Consider the following 17415-nt stretch of genomic DNA (forward strand, 5'->3'; position numbering starts at 1 on the left):
ACCACCATCCATCTCCAGGACCTTTTCTTTATCCCCAACTGAAACTCTATATCCACTAAATAGCAACTCCCATTTCCCCTCTCTGCCCAGCCCCTGGTGCCCACTGTTCTCCTTTGTGTTCCTGTGAGTTTGATTACTCTGGGTACTGCCCATAAATGGAATCATCCAACAAAAACAAAATCGTTTGTTTTTGTGTGTGGCTTTCTTCACTTAGCATAATGTTTTCAAGGTTCATCCATGTTGTAGCATGTATCAGAATTTCAGTCCTTTTTAAGCCTGAGTAATATCCTACTATGTGTTTTTTTAAGTAAAAGGGAAACCTTTGTCTGATTTCTTGTTCACATCTCCCCAGCCACACCCTGAGGGGCCTGGGAACAAAACCATGGCTGCGTTGCATAAATCCCTCTCCCTTTCCTTTCTCTCAAAATCTCTTTCTGTGTCCTTTTCAAATACATGCCTATCTTTATAATGGCACGATAACCTGTGGCCAGTCTCATAACTCAGAACATTCCTTCGGGCCCTGGCAACCGCCTTTGAAATGCAAACGTGTTGGGACATAGAGTCCCTGACTCCCAGCTCCTGTGTGAGGGTAGGAGCCTAACTTTGGTGGGCCCCTTGCTCAGATCTGAAAAACCACCTCCTGTCCTAAAGTTTACATCCTGAGAAGTTTACTTCTCCTCTGGATAAGCCAACACAGGCGGTCTCTCCCGTTACCGTGATAAAGTTAGGATAAACTATGCATGACCAAAAGCCCTGTAGAGTCCTCTCATTGGAGGACTAGTGATTATCTTGAGAACACACTCGTAATGGCGTGTACCGGCTTGGCTGTGAAGGCTTGGCTGAGTAAGAAGGAGATTCCTTTCTCTCTTTGCAATCTTAGCGCATTGCCTGTGATATGCACCCCATTCTGGATGAAACCTTATTCACTAATAAACCTGTTTTGTAGTCTACTACCCTTGTGGAGAGGTTTTCTGGGTTGGAGTTTCTTGTCCCTCCCCACCCCCCAATTGTATTTCCTTAACAGTTGGAAGCAACCCAGGAGAACAGAGAAAACTTGTTCCAAGTTGAGTGTTGTAAGGCCTTTAATTTTTGCTCGAGGCTGCCAGGATCTGAACACTCGTTTATCTGTTTCCGCGGGTGAGGTGGGACGTAGAACAGTGAGTGACAGTGGTAGACTATGGGTATTTAATTAAACAGCAATCCAAGGTCTATGCAGGCCACGGGTACACTTAGCAACACGTTGCTTCTATGAAAACAAAGAGCGTAATAAAGCTTTTTGAAAAAGAAAAAGGTGATGTATACATCATTTCCCCTCCTCCGGTTATATCCTATCTCTCCTTCACTGGTTTTCCCATAACATTCCTGGACGGACCCCCACGGGACCCCCGCCCCATTCCCGCCCAGCAGCCAGGTCCACAGAGACCTCTCTGTCCGCAAAAGGAAGCAGCCCCACCCCACCAGTCCCTCCAGCCCTCTCGGTTGGACTACAACTCCCAGCATGCGGCGGGGACCGCGCAGGTCACGTGGGCGTCCGGAAACCCTGGCCGCAGGGCCGTGAGTGAGGTGGCGGCGGCGGCGGCGGCGGCGGCGGCGGCGGCCAGCAGGCAACGGATCCGAGCGAAGTGAACGGGGGCGGCGGGTCGGAGAGCAGCGATTACTGGGGTCTCGGGTGCGCGAGCTGCGGAGAAGGGCCGGAGTCCGGCTTGGGGTGGCGGGGTGGGGGCGCCGCGGGGCTGGTTGGAGGGGCGAGGCGGAGATGTGGAGGGCGGCGGCCGGTGGGTGGGGCGCCGCGTTCGGGGGCGGCCGGCTACACGCTCCTTCTACCGCGTAGCTTGGCTTCTCGGCCCCGGGTGCCGCGGGGCCTGGCGCGGCAGGTGAGGACTGCAGCCGGAGGCTCCGGGAGGGCCCAGGGGGGAGTCGGGGGCCCGGCCCGCGCGGCGGCGGCGGCGGGGGCTCTTGTGCAGCCTTGTGGTTTGACCCAGGTAAGGGATACTTTCCAGGCAGGGTGGGGACGCTTTTGGAAAGCATGCAGAGACCGAAGAGGAAGGAAGGAGGTCGGTGGAGGTCCTGGGTTTGGGTTTTTGGTAACGTGGTCTCAGACAAGGAATTGGGTTAAATTAGTTACTCATTCCCTCAGTATTCTCATTTGCAGGATGTGGTCTGTTTATTCTCACTTTTGACAGAGAGAGGACAATGGGAATGTGTCCTCGAGGCTTTCAGAAATGTTAAGATCGTGCGTGATGTGGTAACGTCTACTGAAATGTTTGTAGCGAGAACATGTTCCTGGGACGGGCAAAATCTCATTCTTAATTGCCACCTTCTTCTTCAGTGCCTTTAGGCTTGAATTATGTCTTTCTCATTTTTATTCTCCGTATTAACGATTTTAAATAGAAATAGGTGAATTATCCTACTCATCTCTAAATGAGTAGGATAAGGGCCCTAAAGATCATTTGCCACTGTCTTCTATGATAATGATAACCATTCACCATAGAAATAAGATGTAAGTTCATTGATAAAACATCCTCAGATGAATTTCATTGTTTATATTTCACTTTTTAAAAATATACTTTATTGATTATGCTATTACAGTTGTCCCAGTTTATCCTCCTTTGCCCACCTCCGTCTGGTACTCCAGTTCCCTCCAGCAGTTCCCCTCCTTCGTTCATGTCCACAGGTCGTGCATATAAGTTCTTTGGCTTCTCCATGTCTTTACTATTCTCAGAATCCCCCTGTCTGCTTTGTACCTACCAGTTACGCTTCTTAGTCCCTGCACCTTTCCCTCTGTTCTCCCCCTTCCCCCTCCCAGCTGATTACCCTCCATGTGATCTCCATTTCTACGATTCTGGTCCTGTTCTGGTGGTTTGCGTAGCTTAGTTTTGAATTTTTTCCCTAAGATTCAGTTGTTGATAGTTGTGTATTTGTTGCCATTTTAATGTTCATAGTTTTGGTCTTTTTCTTAAATAAGTCCCTTTAACATTTTGTGTAATAATGGCTTGGTGACGATAAATTCCTTTAGTTTTACCTTGCCTGGGAAGCACTTTATCTGCCCTTCCATTCTAAATGAAAGCTTTGCTGGATGGAGTAATCTAGGTTGTAGGTCCTTGCTTTTCATCACTTTGAATACTTCTCGCCAGTCCTTTCTAGCCTGCAAAGTTTCTTTTGAGAAATCAGCTGACAGTCTTACGGGTATTTCTTTGTAGGTAACTCTCTGCTTTTCTCTTGCTGTTTTAAGATTCTCTCTTTATCTTTAACCTTGTGCACTTTAATTATGATGTGCCTTGTTACGGTCCTCTTTTGGTCCAGCTTGCTTGGGACTCTCTCTGTTTCCTGGAATTATATGTTTATTTCCTTTGCTAAGGGAAGTTTTCTTTCATTGTTTCAAATAAGTTTTCAATTTCTTGCTATTCTTCTTCTTCTGGTATCCCTATGATTCAGATATTGGTATGTTTGGAGATGTCCCAGAGGCACTTAATACTATCCTTAATACTATCCATGTCTCCCCCCTCCTACCTGTCTAGATGAATGTGGCTTTTTTAAATCCTTGGTTGTCGGACTTCCATACAGTTTGATTTTCTTTTTCTTTTTTTTTTTCACTTTCAACTCTTTTTTATTAATAGAACTTTAATTTTTTTATTTTTTAAAATTTTTAATTGTTGTTCAAGTACAGTTTTCTGTCTTTTACTCCCATCCCAGCCCACCCCACCCCGTGCTCCCCACCTCCCTCCCATTTCCACCCCCACCCCTAGTTTTTGTCCATGTGTCCATCATACTTGTTCCTGTAAACCCTTCCCATCTTCCCCTGAAATTCCCTCCCCTCTTCTCTCTGGTAATTGTCAGGCTGCTCTCTATTTCAATGTCTTTGGTTATATTTTGTTTGTTTATTTTGTTGTTTAGGTTCCTGTTAAAGGTGAAATCACATGGTATTTGTCTTTCACCGCCTGGCTTATTTCACTCGGCATAATGCTCTCCAGTTCCATCCCTGCTGTCACAAAGGGTAGGAGCAGTTTGACTTTCTGACGGTTCTGGGTGTTACTTGTTTTGAGGTCTAGTTGTAATTCTGTGGTTGCCCGAGGAGGCTAAGTGTGTTTGCCTATGCCTCTATCTTGACTGGAAGTCTGCTATTATTTCTTTCAAGTAATTCAAAAGCATACTTGAATCTCAAAACCAAAACAGATCGTCGGTTTGTTATAAAAGGCTGTAACGCAGGAACAGCTGGAGGGAAGAGACGCGGAGGGCCAGACTCGGGGAGAGGGTGCGGAGCATCTGTGCAGCCTGCGGTGCTCTCCCAGGACCTGCCTGTGCTCACCAGCCTTCTTTCCTGTTGTTGGCTCTTCACTGCGCACCCAGCTCTGCGCCAGCACCTCTCTATAAATGATCTCTTTGGATCCTTAACTAAGGAAATTGAGGACCACAGAATTTAAGTGGAGGGTCTTAGATTCCAGCTTGAACTTTATGCCTTTTTGTGGGCCACGTGTGCCTTCCGATGACATCCTCCTTCTCTCGGTCAGAAGGTGATCCAGAAACAGGACTTGACCAGTAAAGCCAGCGCCGTGTCTGGTTGCCCGCTCGCTGCCGGCGTCACGTGTGTTGCTGAAGGTTCTGTTTGTCCCTCTTCACTGGTGATGATGAGCTGCCACAGTGGTGGCCATTACGTTGTTTGTCTAGGGGAGGGTAAGGTTTTATCTTGAAAATTGTTGTCTTTGGAATGCATTCCAAGTAGGCAGGAAGACTGTGCTTTGGGAACCCTGGGATAAGATGAGAGAGTCTTACCAATCAGTGCCGGGTATTTTGCATGTGCGGTAATGGAACAATTGCAGAAGAGAGAACAGTTGCAGGAAAACTTGGGTTTTGAATAAAAGGATTTGTGTGGTGCAGGTAAATGGCTTCAAATGTGACAGATAATGTGGGACAAGATACTTAAGTGTCAAGCGTTGGGTGCTAAGCCTCAGCACGCACAGTCCTGTGGAAAGAGGTGAACTCAGTGTCCTCTTAATACTCACCTGCGTCTCCTAGTGCCCAGCCGGGGACTCGGTGAACAGCCAGCGGATGGGAGAGAGGGTCATGTGCTGTGAGCACACACAGTCTTCGTACTTCGAGAAGGTGAAAACTGGACCTGGGGAGTGAAGGGGTTGCCCACCTGGTGCCCTCTCATTACAGGGTAGTGTGGAAGGGAACCACTGTTACCAGTCAGGTGCATTTCCCCCGTCCTGGGGTTAGATCTCCCAGTTTAAAGTGGAATGTTTCCAATTACCGCATTTCCCTCCTGTACCGTATAACGTAGGGGCTGGCGTCAGGTCTGGGTTTGAATGTTCACTGCATCCCTGGAGAGGAAGATACTACTTTGTAAAATCTGTTCTCAGCTGTAAGAAGCCGTGAGAACTAAATGCAGTAATGCCTGGCCAAGTACCCAGCACAGCGCCTGGCGCTGCGGAAGCGTTCTCTATTGGCCGTCAGTCAAAAGAACCATTCATTCAAAACAGCTTTACTGAATGTTCCAGATGCCCGGCTAGGTGCTGGGGATAGAGCCGTGCAGTTAAGACAGATAAGGCCGTTGCTTTTATGGAGCTCAAGGTGAACAGCACACATGCAAAATTAAACTGGATAGTTAGATTGGGAGAAATGCTGTGAGGGAAGAAACAGAAAAAAGACGGGTAGTAACTGAGGGAACTCATTTTATTTATTTATTTATTATTATTTTTTAATCCTCACCAGAGGACATATTTATCCATTTTTAGAGAGAGAGGAAGAGGGGGTGGCAGGGAGAGAAAAAGAGAGAAAGGAAGTAAGAAAGAAAGGAGCGAGAGAGAGGCATTGATAGGTTGCCTCCTGAACGTGTCCCGACAAGGGTTGGAACCTGCGGCCTGGGTACGTGCCCTGACCAGGGATCAAACCACAACCTTTCGGTGTAGGGGATGACGTTCCAACAAACCGAGCCACCCGGCCAGGGCCGAGGAAGACCATTTAAAATAGGGCAATCTGGGCAAATCACCCTAGAAGATGACTCTTGACGACAAGCCGAGAAAAGGAAAGAGCAAGCCGCTTGCAAAGTACTAGGAGAAAAAGCGTTTCAGGCTGCGACACAGCAAATGCAAAGGCTCGGAGCAAGAAGGGGCTCGGTGGGTTCAAGAACAAGAAAGGGATTAAGTGTGGGGAGGTGGGAGTGAGTGTGCAGGCACCTCTCTGTGTAGACCCTGGCAAAGGGCCGGGGGCCGCCCAGAGGTCCCATAGACTGGGATGCAACAGCTTCGCAGGTGAAGGTGTGGACAGACCCCCGGCCCCTGATAAGTGAAGGCAAAAAACTGGTGCAAATAGCGCGTGTCATGTGCCATTTGTGCATTTGTGAGTGTGAAGGGCTGTGCATGGAGAGTATAGGAAGCAGAGGAAACTGGTAGCATGTGGTGACAAGAACAGGGAGCGAGGTGTCACTGTGCACCTTTGGTGTCTTTTGAACTTTCTACCTTAGTCATACAGAACATATTGAAAACTGATATAATTTAGCCCTGGCTGGTGTGGCTCAGTGGATTGAGCGCCGGCTGACAAACCAAACGGTGGTGGTTTCCATTCCCAATTAGGGCACGTGCCTGGGTGGCGGGCTGGGTCCCCAGTTGGGGGCACACGAGAGGCAACCACACATGAATGTTTCTCTCCCTTCCTTTCTCCGTCCCTTCCCTTCTCTCTGGAAATAAATAGATAATCTTTTAAAAAATGAAGAAAACTAATAATTTAAACAAAACTAAGCCCACTCTAGTTATTGCTCAGGCAGCCCCCTCCTTCATCCTTAGCCCTTCTCTGTGAACCCCAGCTGTCAGCTCGACTGCCCCCCACCCTTAACCTTCCTGCTTTACTCCAGGGGACTGGGGTATGCGGGCTTGGGAGGTCGTGGCAGCGAGTCGCGTGTTTTTATCTGAGTCTTGGGAAGCCGTGGCAGCGTGTGAAGCCTGTGAAGCGAGGAGTGACAGCTGATGTGTGCTTTAGGGCACATTCCTGGCTGCCGTGGGGAGAATGGTGCTGGGGGCGGGGAGCAGGTAGAAGTAGCGGAGCCCTGCTGGAGGCCGAGTGGTCGGCTTGGTGGGAGGTGCGGGCAGTTTATCTTCGTGGTGACTGTGGGGATGGAGGGGGAAGGGTGGGATTGGGATGTGTTCAGGAGGTTGTAGGGACTGGGCTTAGTAGGGGGTTGTATGTGGAAGCTGAGAGAAAAGGAGGAACGAAGGGTAAGGCCGAGTGGGTCACCTTGGGCAACCTGGAGCCGCGGTGAGGCCATTCGTGGAGGTGGGGCGGGGTGGGGAGTTCTCGGCTTGGAGGGAGGGATGTCCTGTGCCGGGTTGGCTGTACTGCCGGGAACCCGGGAGTGTCTGAGGGCCCTTGGCCTGGGAGCCGCGGGCAGAAAGCTGTGGCTCCAGGTGGAAGAGGGGCGAGAGCATGCTGGAGGTGGGAGGAGAGGAGTGCGAACCGGCCGTCGGGGAGGTTGAGAAAGCGAAGACGATTAGGGAAGTGGAGACGCGCTGGGCAGTGTTGCACGCTCTCTGAGGTTTGTGGTTTTGAATCTAAAGAGGGAAACCAGCGGCACGTGTGATTTGTCTCTGGCAAGACTCCGCTGCTGGGGCACAGCGAAGGAGGACAGGCAAGCGACAATAAAATCACATAGTTCAGATTCTGAGTTGGTGCAGGAGGAAGTGAGGACAAGAGGAGGGTGGTGGATAATGAGAAACTGGCGAGGTGGCCGGAAACCGGGAAAGCTGGAGGTCTCGCTGCGGTGAGATGACTGTCTGACTGTCGGAGTGGAGAATGGGAGAGTGAGCAGTTTTCTGCAAGGAAAGGATGTTGAAATCCAGTTTGAGGCGGTGATTCAGTTACTGGGGGTGACAGGGACCAGGTTTTGACCACGAGTGGCTTTGTACCGTGGGAGAGAGGAAAAGGTTGGTGGTGTGAAGAGGACAGGGACAAGTTGGATCACCCGTGGGCGTGGAAGGAGATGTAGCGGTGGTGGGGAGGAGGGAGCCTTCTGCAGTGACAGGGCAGACGGTGACAGCTGTCAGCACAGTGGCCGCAAAGCCCAGGGCATGAGTTTCAAAGAAGCCGGGGTTTTGCAAGGATAAGAAAGCTTGCTTTTCCTTGAGACCTCAGAGGAAGTGGGGTTTTTTGGGGCAGGCTGGAGTTGGCTGCAACATGACAAAGGTTATTAACCCCTCCCCGTCTGGATTTCCAGAGCGCCTGGCAGCAGGCTGGGGTGGGTGAGGGCGGGGCCACCTGAGGGGCATGCTGGACGCTGCACGTAGGTCGTCACCTTTCCTGCCAGTCTTTCCGCTTCCCACTGTGTGGTCTGCTTGTCCCACAGTCTGTTTAATACGAGACAGCTTTGAGTTGTACTATTTGGGTTGGAATGGACTCTAAGCATCTATAGAAAGTAAAAATTTTAGAGTCTTTTGTGTTCCAAGGCAGTGCGTATAAGGGGGAGGAGATTGCCTTCTGTCTGGACATGTTCCATGCAAGACCATCTTTCGTTCGACACGGATCACACAGTGTGTTCCACTCTGGAACATACCATGTATGGACAATCTTCTAGAACCCAAAACGAGCTTCATTACGAACCAGACAAGTTAGTGATCTTGAACTTGCTTTGAGAAGTAAAACATGGTTCAGTGGTTCTGGATCCTTTTCGATGGCAAGGATCTCATTTTTAGTTTGTTTTTCTTTTAAAAGATAATTCTTGTTCTCATTATAGTTGTATGTACATTCAGTGTCCATTGATTAAGAAAATACTAAATGACAACCTACTGTGAATTCAAGCTACTTAAAATATTTTGACTTTATTAATTAGAACAGCATGTACATACCCTTGAAGAATTTAAGACATGTGTTCAGCGTGTGTTTGGAGCAGGAAAGAAAAGGGCCTTCAGGAAGTTAGGTGTGCAGGTTGGGCTCGGGCCTGGCGAAGACTCTGTTTTTCCGCGGCTCCCAGAGCTCACAGGCGATTAGAAGCCACTCCTGTGATGGAGAGTATAGAAGGGCAAGGTATTATTTTTATTAGTTTATTAGCATCGCATAGGACCAGATGTTATAATAATGTTCCTTTCAAAAGTCATGCTGCCGACAGCAAGTGAGTGTTTAAAACCATTTTCCCGACGTACTTACTAAGCCTTTTCTCCCCCATCACTGTAGCCAAGGAAAAGGTATTTTATTTAGAAATGAAATTCAGATGGCCTCAAGCAGCTTGTTAGCCATGAAAGCTGTGAAAGTAACTGGACAGTCCCGAAGCACACAGCCATCCCGTCACTGCTGAGGCGATGCCATCCGAGTCTCTCGGAGCGTACGTCTTTGGAATGACTTCCCCTGACAAATCACTGAATTTCATAATCCATAGCCTTTCCCGAAGAACTCAGCACAGTGTTTCGAGGTGTGAATGCGTTCAGAGAGAGGTGCTTGCTGTATAAAGAACGGCTAAAGCTTCTGCTTGTTCCACTTGGACTTCATGTTTAATGTTCAGGGATGCAGGTAAATTTAGCAGTAACACTAATAGCTCTCCGTTTTAAACTTCCTGGAATTACAGACAGAAAGTTTGTTGCATTGTGTAAACTTCCTGGAATTACAGACAGAAAGTTTGTTGCATTGTGTAAATGGAATTTTATAGTCTTACCCAGCTCGTAATCTTGTTAACATTTTCTCAGGGAGAACGAGAGTAAATGAAGTTAGCTCCTTTCTGGTGATGTGGGATTAATCTTGGGCGGATCCATGGCTAAAATAATTATCTTAATTCCTTGCGTACATTGTTTATGTTAGCCACACATAACTGTTAGAAGAGAGGCCATTGCCCAGAAGACCACCTGCAATTCACAGAGATGGGCTTGTTCAGGGGCTCGCAGCCAGTAAGGGAGACGAATGTCGTGTTTGTTAAGAACGGCCTGGGTCTCTCAGCATCAGGGCTTGGATCCGTCTGCCAGGCTGCGGCTGGTGAAGACGGGGGTGCAGACGGGAGTGCGGCCTGGGAGGCTGAGCCCTGCGGTTCGCTCGTCTGAGTGCCGGGAGCTCTGGAGTTTGTCTCCTGCCTCGACACAGTGTGTTTATCACACGAGTCACTTCGTTAACTTAGTTTAATTTTTTCCTCACAGTGCAGGTCAATTGTAGGACTTTTCCGGTGCTGTGATGTTTCCCTCTTGATTATAAAAGTAGTAACATACACATTTATTGTAGAATTTTTAGAAAAGTACATAGAAGATTTACATTTACCCATAATCCTACTACCTAAGGAGAACTAGCATATTCCCTATTTATTTGTAAATATTATGTAAACATAGAGGGGATTATGTCATATCCTACTTTTTATATGACATTTTCTCATATTACTAAAAAGTTAATTCGTCTTGTTAAATTATTATAAAATGGTCATATAGATACAGTAGTTTAATCATTCCACTCTTATTTCACATTGAGATTGTTTCTGCAGACTCATACTAGAGACATTAAGTTGAGATGCTTGCTTTTTGCTCTGTTACCCTGGGCTGTGGGAGCCCGGGTGCAGCTTTCCGAGGGGGTCCTCCTTGCAGGTGGGGGGGGGGGCGGCACCGGCATGCCCTGCCGCTTTCCCCGTCCCCTCATGACGGAGTCCAGTTCATCTCCTTGCAATAAGAAAGCTCCTTTGACGCTTCCTGAAACTACCTTTGTTTATTAGACCCGAACGCATCTTGTATTTCTGTAGGAACAGGTCCCTGGAAATTAAATGTTTGTGTCAAAGGCTGTTGATGAACTTGGCTGGACTGTCTTCCTGTAGTTCTGTGCTGGTTTTCACTTCCATCGGCGTTGTGCAAGAATTCGGAGATCACTGGACCTTGAGCTGCCTTGGCCTCCCTCTGTTTTCACTGTGCAAACGTTCTCTTGCCCTCATTCCCGTTTCTTACATTACTAGTGAGGTTGAAACTTTTATTTGGTAAGTGAAATCGCTGTTTCATTTCTTCTGAGTTGACTGTTCACTTCCTTTGCTCATTTTTTTCTGTTAACAGTGATTTTTAAATTTCACTAATTGCTTTAAAATCCGTGTGTATGAGAGTTCTTTCTGTTAGGGTGTACTTTTTGGTCAAGGATTTCTTTTTTTTTTTTTTTTAAGGACTAGCTAACTGCTCTAAAATATAATTATCCACCTGGGGTCAGCAGGCCCACATGGTTTTTCTTTCAAGGCCTGATCATGTGCTGAATGGTTACACGTCTGAATAGTTCAGTTTGGTTAATCTGCCTGCTTTGAGTAGTGTTAATACCGTGTTTTGCTTTTCCAGCAGGAAGAAATGGTGTGATCATTCACTATCCAGACTTGAAGGCCAGAGGCTAGGAGGAGGTCCGGGAGAACATGGCGTGGCCAGACCTCTTCCACAGAGGCGCTCTCCTGTCCCGGCTCAGCCACCACCACGTCGCCGTGTTCCTGCTCACCTTCTTCAGGTGAGCGGGCTGCTGCAGCTCTTCTCTGGGCGCCGTTCTGCCTTGGCGGGAGATACTTCCTAGTAGCAGGAACTGGTGGGCCTACAGTGAAACAGACTAGTTCCTCATCCTGTACTTTTCCGTAGCTCCAGCACAGTAGCTCTGGGGGGCGGTTTGGCCTGTATTTGGCACTGTCTGGAGACACTTTTGGTTGTCATGCCGCTTGCATCTCGTGGGCAGAGACCAGGGATGCTGCTGAACATCCGACAATGCACAAGGCAACCCCCCACAACAGACCATTTTGGGGGCCCGAAATGTTAGTGGTTCTGTGGTTGAGAAGACCTGATCTAATATAAAGTCCTCTATTTGTTCAAGTCGGGAGCCCGGGAACAAAGGGCACATTCAGGGACTGCCCTCCGCCTCCTGGGGCAGTGAGAGTGGTAGCAGGCGGTGGTGAGGAGCCCTGCTTACTCGGGGGCGACCCCTGGCCAGCCAGCGCGACTGCAGAACTGTCCCTGTGTATGAGTCAGCGGCCTCAGTGGCCTTTTGGTGTTCGGGGCGTGTTATTCATAACCCTGGGAGTCCGCTGTTTTGATGACTTCTTCTGAATAGATTTTCTTCTTTATTGAAGGTACCAAAAATGAGCATGATGGGTTTTTTTGTTTGTTTTATTTTAAGGTAGAAATTAAGAAGATGGTTCTGTGAGTACGTGAGAATTGACAGGCAGTTTCGTGTGCTTGGTTTGGGGGATACCCATCTGTGAGGGGTGGGGGGGCAGCAGTGTGAGGACAAGTCAGGAGCCGAAGGAGAAGCTACGGCATGGCTCGTGCAGTGACCAGCCACTGTTCGCTAAAGACTTAAGCTTTTTATTTTTTTACAGAACTGAAACCATAATTTAAAGTGGGTCGGGATGAGTCACATCTCCACCTTCTAGGTCCAGGGATAAGTTACGATTGAATTTGGGGGCTTGTATCGAAGACACTAGTTATTTATTTATTTTGCTTAACAGAGACTGTTTCTAACTAACAGTTGGTAGTCCTTAAAAAGCAGTACTTTTCTCTTTTTTTAAACAGAAGAATTCTAAATTTGAATAAAACAAGTAGGAACACATCTGTGATATTACTGAATGCCATTTTCTTTGCTATTCATCCAGCTGTCCTTCTCTTTTGTAGTTACTCGTTGCTCCATGCCTCAAGGAAGACATTTAGCAATGTCAAAGTCAGCATCTCCAAGCAGTGGACCCCGACTGCGCTCAACAGATCCGTTGAACCTGCAGAGGTGAGCAGAACAACGTGCTGCTGGGATGGGTTTACGACGGGAGCCGTGCCCGCCTCTGGATTCCTCTGCAGTTCTTCTGCTTTGTTTCATTCACTTGCTTAGGACTCGGAAATGGCTTCCTGTTTCCTGTGGCAGGAAATCCAAACTCTTCTGCCCAGTTTCTTAGCCTGCCCTGATTCAGTACCATTCCCGCCAGCTTATTCCTCACTGCTTTGAAATCACACACTCTGGCTCGCCGTTTTCTCATTGAGTTTCACGAGTCCTGTGCTCATTTCGGCCTTGGAGATTCTGCTCGTGTTATTTGGTATGCTCTTTCGCCTTCTTCCCACCTACCAGAATTTGGACCAATTTATTTTATTTTTATGCATGTATGTATTTTTAGAGAGAGGGGAAAGGAAGGAGAGAGGGAGGGAAAGAAACATCAATGTGTGGTTGCCTCTGGCACACCCCCTACTAGGAACCTGGGCTGCAACTCAGGCATGTGTCCTGATTGGGAATCGAACCGGCTGCCCTTTGATTAGCAGGCTACTGAGCCACACCAGCCAGGGCAAAATTTGGACCAATTTAAAGTTGACAGATTTGGAGGTTATGTGACTCTGTCCCCAAAATATAAATAAGTTACTCAGTCAGTTGCTTATTGTGAGTCTATTCTAGGCACTAGGATACAAAAAATAAAAGCCTAGAGGACTAAAGAAAAAAAAAAAAGAGCCTGTCCTCATGCTCGCATTCTAGCATGGAGATGCTCCTGAACCATTTCTCTTGAATTTAACTTATCAGGAACTTTTAAGAGGAAAGATGTTAAAAACAGAGGGCTTGCCCTGGCTGGTGTGGCTCAGTGGATTGAGTGCTAGCCTGGAAACCAAAGGGTCGCAGGTTCAATTCCCAGTCGAGGCCCATGCCTGAGTTGCAGGCCAGGTCCCCAGTAGGGGGCGTGCGAGAGGCAACCACACATTGATGTTTCTCTCCCTTTCTTCCTCCCTCCCTTCCCCTTTCTCACAAAATAAATCAATAAAATCTTTAAGGAGATACAACAGAGGGCTGGATTTCCAACGGATACTTGCTTGACTAGTGCTGTGCGCATACCGAGCACCTCCAGTGATGGTCGCAGACCTTCCGGAGGGGCTGGCCTTAGAGGGCTCGTGTGCCAGTGTGGAATCTTTGTGGCCACTGAAAGATGACTGACTGTCCAGCTTCTGTTTTTAAAACTGGCAGGGAGAAGAAACTTCTTGCTTTCTGAGGTGGACAATTACATTTTTTTCCCACCTCTCATTTTTAGGAAGTTCTTTCTTCTGTTGCGGTGAAAGTGGGCTGCTGTTTAGTTTGGAGCCATGCATGCTAAGTGTTCCCACTGACCGATGGCCTGTAGAATCGCTGAAGAAAACCTGTCTCCCTGGGTTTTTCTTGTCTAGGTAGAATATCCCTGGCCCCCTCAGCTGCGGTTCTGTGGCACTGAGCACTAACTGTGGTATTTTAGGTACAGTCTGACCAACGTACAGCCTAATAGGGTTTGGTTTAGGCCCTGGATTTCTGGTTGTACTGCTGAGGCTGGCTTTGTGTTTCAGGCGACTGGGTGGGGGCCTCCAAGACCACCCCCAGGTTGACGATTCCCTGGGAGGACCGACAGGACTCAGCTGTAGTTGCACTCAGGGCGGTGCTTGGTTACAGCGAGAGGATGCAGAACAGAGTCATCAAAGGGACAGGCACAGAGGGTGAGGCCGGAGGAAACCAGCAGACACACGGGACGTGCTTCGTGCTTCCAGCACGAAAGGGGAATCCCAGGGGAGAGTCATGGTGCCCCGGTTTTTACTGGGGCTGGTCACGTGGGTGCTCTCTGCCTGGCACGGACGAAAATGCCACACCCCCAGAAGGAAAGCAGGTGTGAAGCGTAAACCACGTTGTTTGCTACAGTGTAGGCATGGCCGCCGGTCCCAGCAGGGAATCATGGGAACCTCCGGGGATCCAGGTTTGCGGACTGCAGGGCAAGTAGGTCTTCTTAAGGATAGCAGTCTCAGCCCTGCTGTGTTAACTCTTTTCCTTCCAGGAACCTTGTTACTTTATGAGCTGGTTTTGAACTTGCAATAATTTTTCTGCTTGGATACTTACTTAAAGTATCTGCTGCTAAAATAGGTTTCACCATTCCGGTGGTTCAGAGCTCTGATTAAGTAGTGTGGATGGATTACGCAGGAGTCAAGCACTGACTCTTCCAGAGAGCTACGTACTCCAGAGAGCTGACTTTTCCAGAGAGATCTGCCCCTGCCCTCACCCTCGTGGAGAGCAGTGCTTGCCTCAGACGCCCAGGAGCAGGGTTTGTGTTCCTAAGCCCACTGTGGGGCGTGCAGGGGCTGGGGCAGCAGGCGCCCTCCAGCCTCCTGTGCTTTCGGGTCTGTGGCGCCCTCACCCTAGCTTCCCTCTGAGGCTCTTTCTTGTCCAGGGTGGAAGGTACTTAGTGCCAGAAGTATGTGTAAAACGAGTCTGAGCTCTGAAAAGGATTTTGTTTATACATGTTGGTAAACATTTCTTAACCTCCTTAAACAGCATCCTCAAAAAGTACTTACTATAGTTTTTGTTTTTATGCATAGCTACCTTAGTCACTTCACAAAAGTTAAGCAGACACAGTCTCTATACCTTAAGAATTTATAATGGATCCCACTGACATGGACAAGCACTGGAGGAATATTAAGTGGGAATAGTGTGAAATCTATGTTTATAGATAATAAAGAGGTAGTGGTTAAATCTAGTATTTGAGGACAACTTGGCTGAAAATGGTAAACAAAAATTTATTCTGTTAGAAAGTCTTACTCTCCAGGCAGTCTAGTCCTTCCCTGAGAAGAGCGTAAGAGGGCCTGATGTTCCCTCCAGGAGAGGGAAGCAGAAGCAGGGCTCAGGGTGTGCTCGGCACCGTCTCAGCCTCGTCCTCATCCACAGCTGCCGTCCCTCAGACTGCCACCCCAGACGGGGAGCAGACCCCGACCAGGCCGCCTGGGCGCGCCCTCTGTGCAGCAGGAAGCTCTTCCGTGTCAGTAGTTCCCGCACCTCCGTGCACAGCCCTCACCCGGGGACCGACATTCTCGCCGTGACCTTTTGACTGTGCCCACAATGTCACGCTTGCAGGAAGTAGCAGCTGCAGTGGTTAGTCAGGCTCCTGCCCCCACAGCCCGAGAGAGCCCTGCACGCATGTGGGCAGGTGCATTCCCGTGGTGACCGTGCGTACTGGCAGGCTAGCTGGAGCGCTTAGAGTCACTCTTGTAGATGACTTTGAGTAGACGTCAGACAAGCCCTGTGTGCACTTGGGCCGTTTCTCACCTGCCGGTAGAGTCGTCCTGGTCGGAGCTGTATTGTTGACAGACTTTCTTCATAGGCTTTTTACTGTTAACCTGCTTTCTGAACCTTTTTTGTTAGGCGTACTTTGTTGTTTTAGTTCCTGGTACTGTTTGGTTTACTCTTGTTAAAGTAGGCAAGCAGAAATGTATTTCAGCTGAATTCTGGCAGTGAAGCAGAAAAAAGCTGTTTGCCCCACGGGTCAGTTCCTGGGAAAGCCACACCTGTGGGAGTTTGCCGGCTTCTCGCGAAGTAGAGAAAACCCTGAACTGGCAGCAGCTGCTTCCGGCACCGGGTCTCTCGGTCACACGGGTGTGTGTCCAGCGGGGCCTAATCCTGGGTCTGGTTGAGCCCAGAGGACATCAGGGGTCAGAGATTGTGGTTGGAGGGAAGATGTGGCAGAATGCCCAGCTGGAGACATTTAGGGCCCCGCCTGGCCCCCAGAAACGCTGGTCCATCCCGCTGTGTGAGCCGCTTTCTTGCCCGTCCCGAAAGCAGCGCCTGAGGTTTGTCCGAGTTAGCAGACTGGCGCACGGGCCACCCAGACGTGAGTCCCAGGACTTCAGAATCATGTGTATATATTCTCTTACAATTTGGGATTTTACTTTTTTTTAAACATGCATGATTTTTTAATTGCTTATTATGATTTTTCTTTTTACTATTTTTTTAAAGATTTTATTAACTTATTTTCAGAGAAAAGGGAAGTGAGGGAGAAAGAGAGGGAGAGAAACTGATTGGTTGCCTCTAGCACGTCCCCCACCTGGGGACCTGGTCTGCAACCCGGGCATGTGCCTTGACCAGGAATCAGACCGGTGACCTTTAGGTTTACAGGCCGGTGCCCAGTCCACTGTGTCTCACCGGCCAGGTTCTTCTTACTATTCTTAAGTGAAAATTTCCCTTCTTTACCAATCCAGCTCAGAAATCATTTAGTTTAGCAGTTTGTGAACTTTTTGGTTATGTGGTTAATGTTCATAGGTATTTACTGTTCTAGAAATAAAAACTGAGAAGTTGAAAGAATACATTAGTTTTTAAAATAATTTTCAAATGAGTAAGTTAACCCAAAACATGTTAACATGAATGACATTTTAGGAAAAATGACTTTTTCAAGACAAAAAAAAATCACGTAATGAGAAGAATGGCATTGATTGACACATTTTTGCAAATCCCTTCATGTCTGGCTGAGTAGAAGACAATGGGTTTTCATGTCTGCTCCTGAATTCAGCCTCTTGCAGCATGATCCTTTCAGGTCTCCAGAGGGAGTTGGGCTTCCACACATACATGGTGGGAAAGGGGGAAGTATTTTAACAGCCTATTCAGTTAATTGTAGGTGTTTGTCTTTCATAACTACACCAGAATTTGACAAGTGACAATTTCTTAAAGGGTAGTTGCAATGTGGAATCTGAAACTGTATCAATT

General features: G+C 48.2%; 1 protein-coding gene across 3 annotated transcripts in view; it reads left to right on the forward strand.

The window, feature by feature from the left end:
* The first annotated feature begins 1546 nt into the window (after nucleotides 1-1546).
* Nucleotides 1547-17415, forward strand: part of SLC37A3 (solute carrier family 37 member 3) — a 44707-nt gene continuing 28838 nt past the window's right edge. The window contains exons 1-3 of one of the 3 annotated variants that reach the window (XM_045855724.1): nucleotides 1547-1669; nucleotides 11265-11424; nucleotides 12576-12681. In XM_045855724.1, coding sequence (XP_045711680.1) covers nucleotides 11336-11424; nucleotides 12576-12681 — 195 coding nt within the window. In that variant the 5' untranslated portion in view covers nucleotides 1547-1669; nucleotides 11265-11335. Of the gene's footprint in view, nucleotides 1670-1846; nucleotides 1983-10902; nucleotides 10922-11264; nucleotides 11425-12575; nucleotides 12682-17415 lie in introns of those variants that run through there. The other 2 variants (XM_045855725.1, XM_045855723.1) reach the window with 2 other exon arrangements.

The sequence above is a fragment of the Phyllostomus hastatus genome, unplaced genomic scaffold (genome assembly GCF_019186645.2).
Source record: "Phyllostomus hastatus isolate PE091 unplaced genomic scaffold, TTU_PhHast_1.1 phas_scaffold_114, whole genome shotgun sequence".
Taxonomy (NCBI): domain Eukaryota; kingdom Metazoa; phylum Chordata; class Mammalia; order Chiroptera; family Phyllostomidae; genus Phyllostomus; species Phyllostomus hastatus.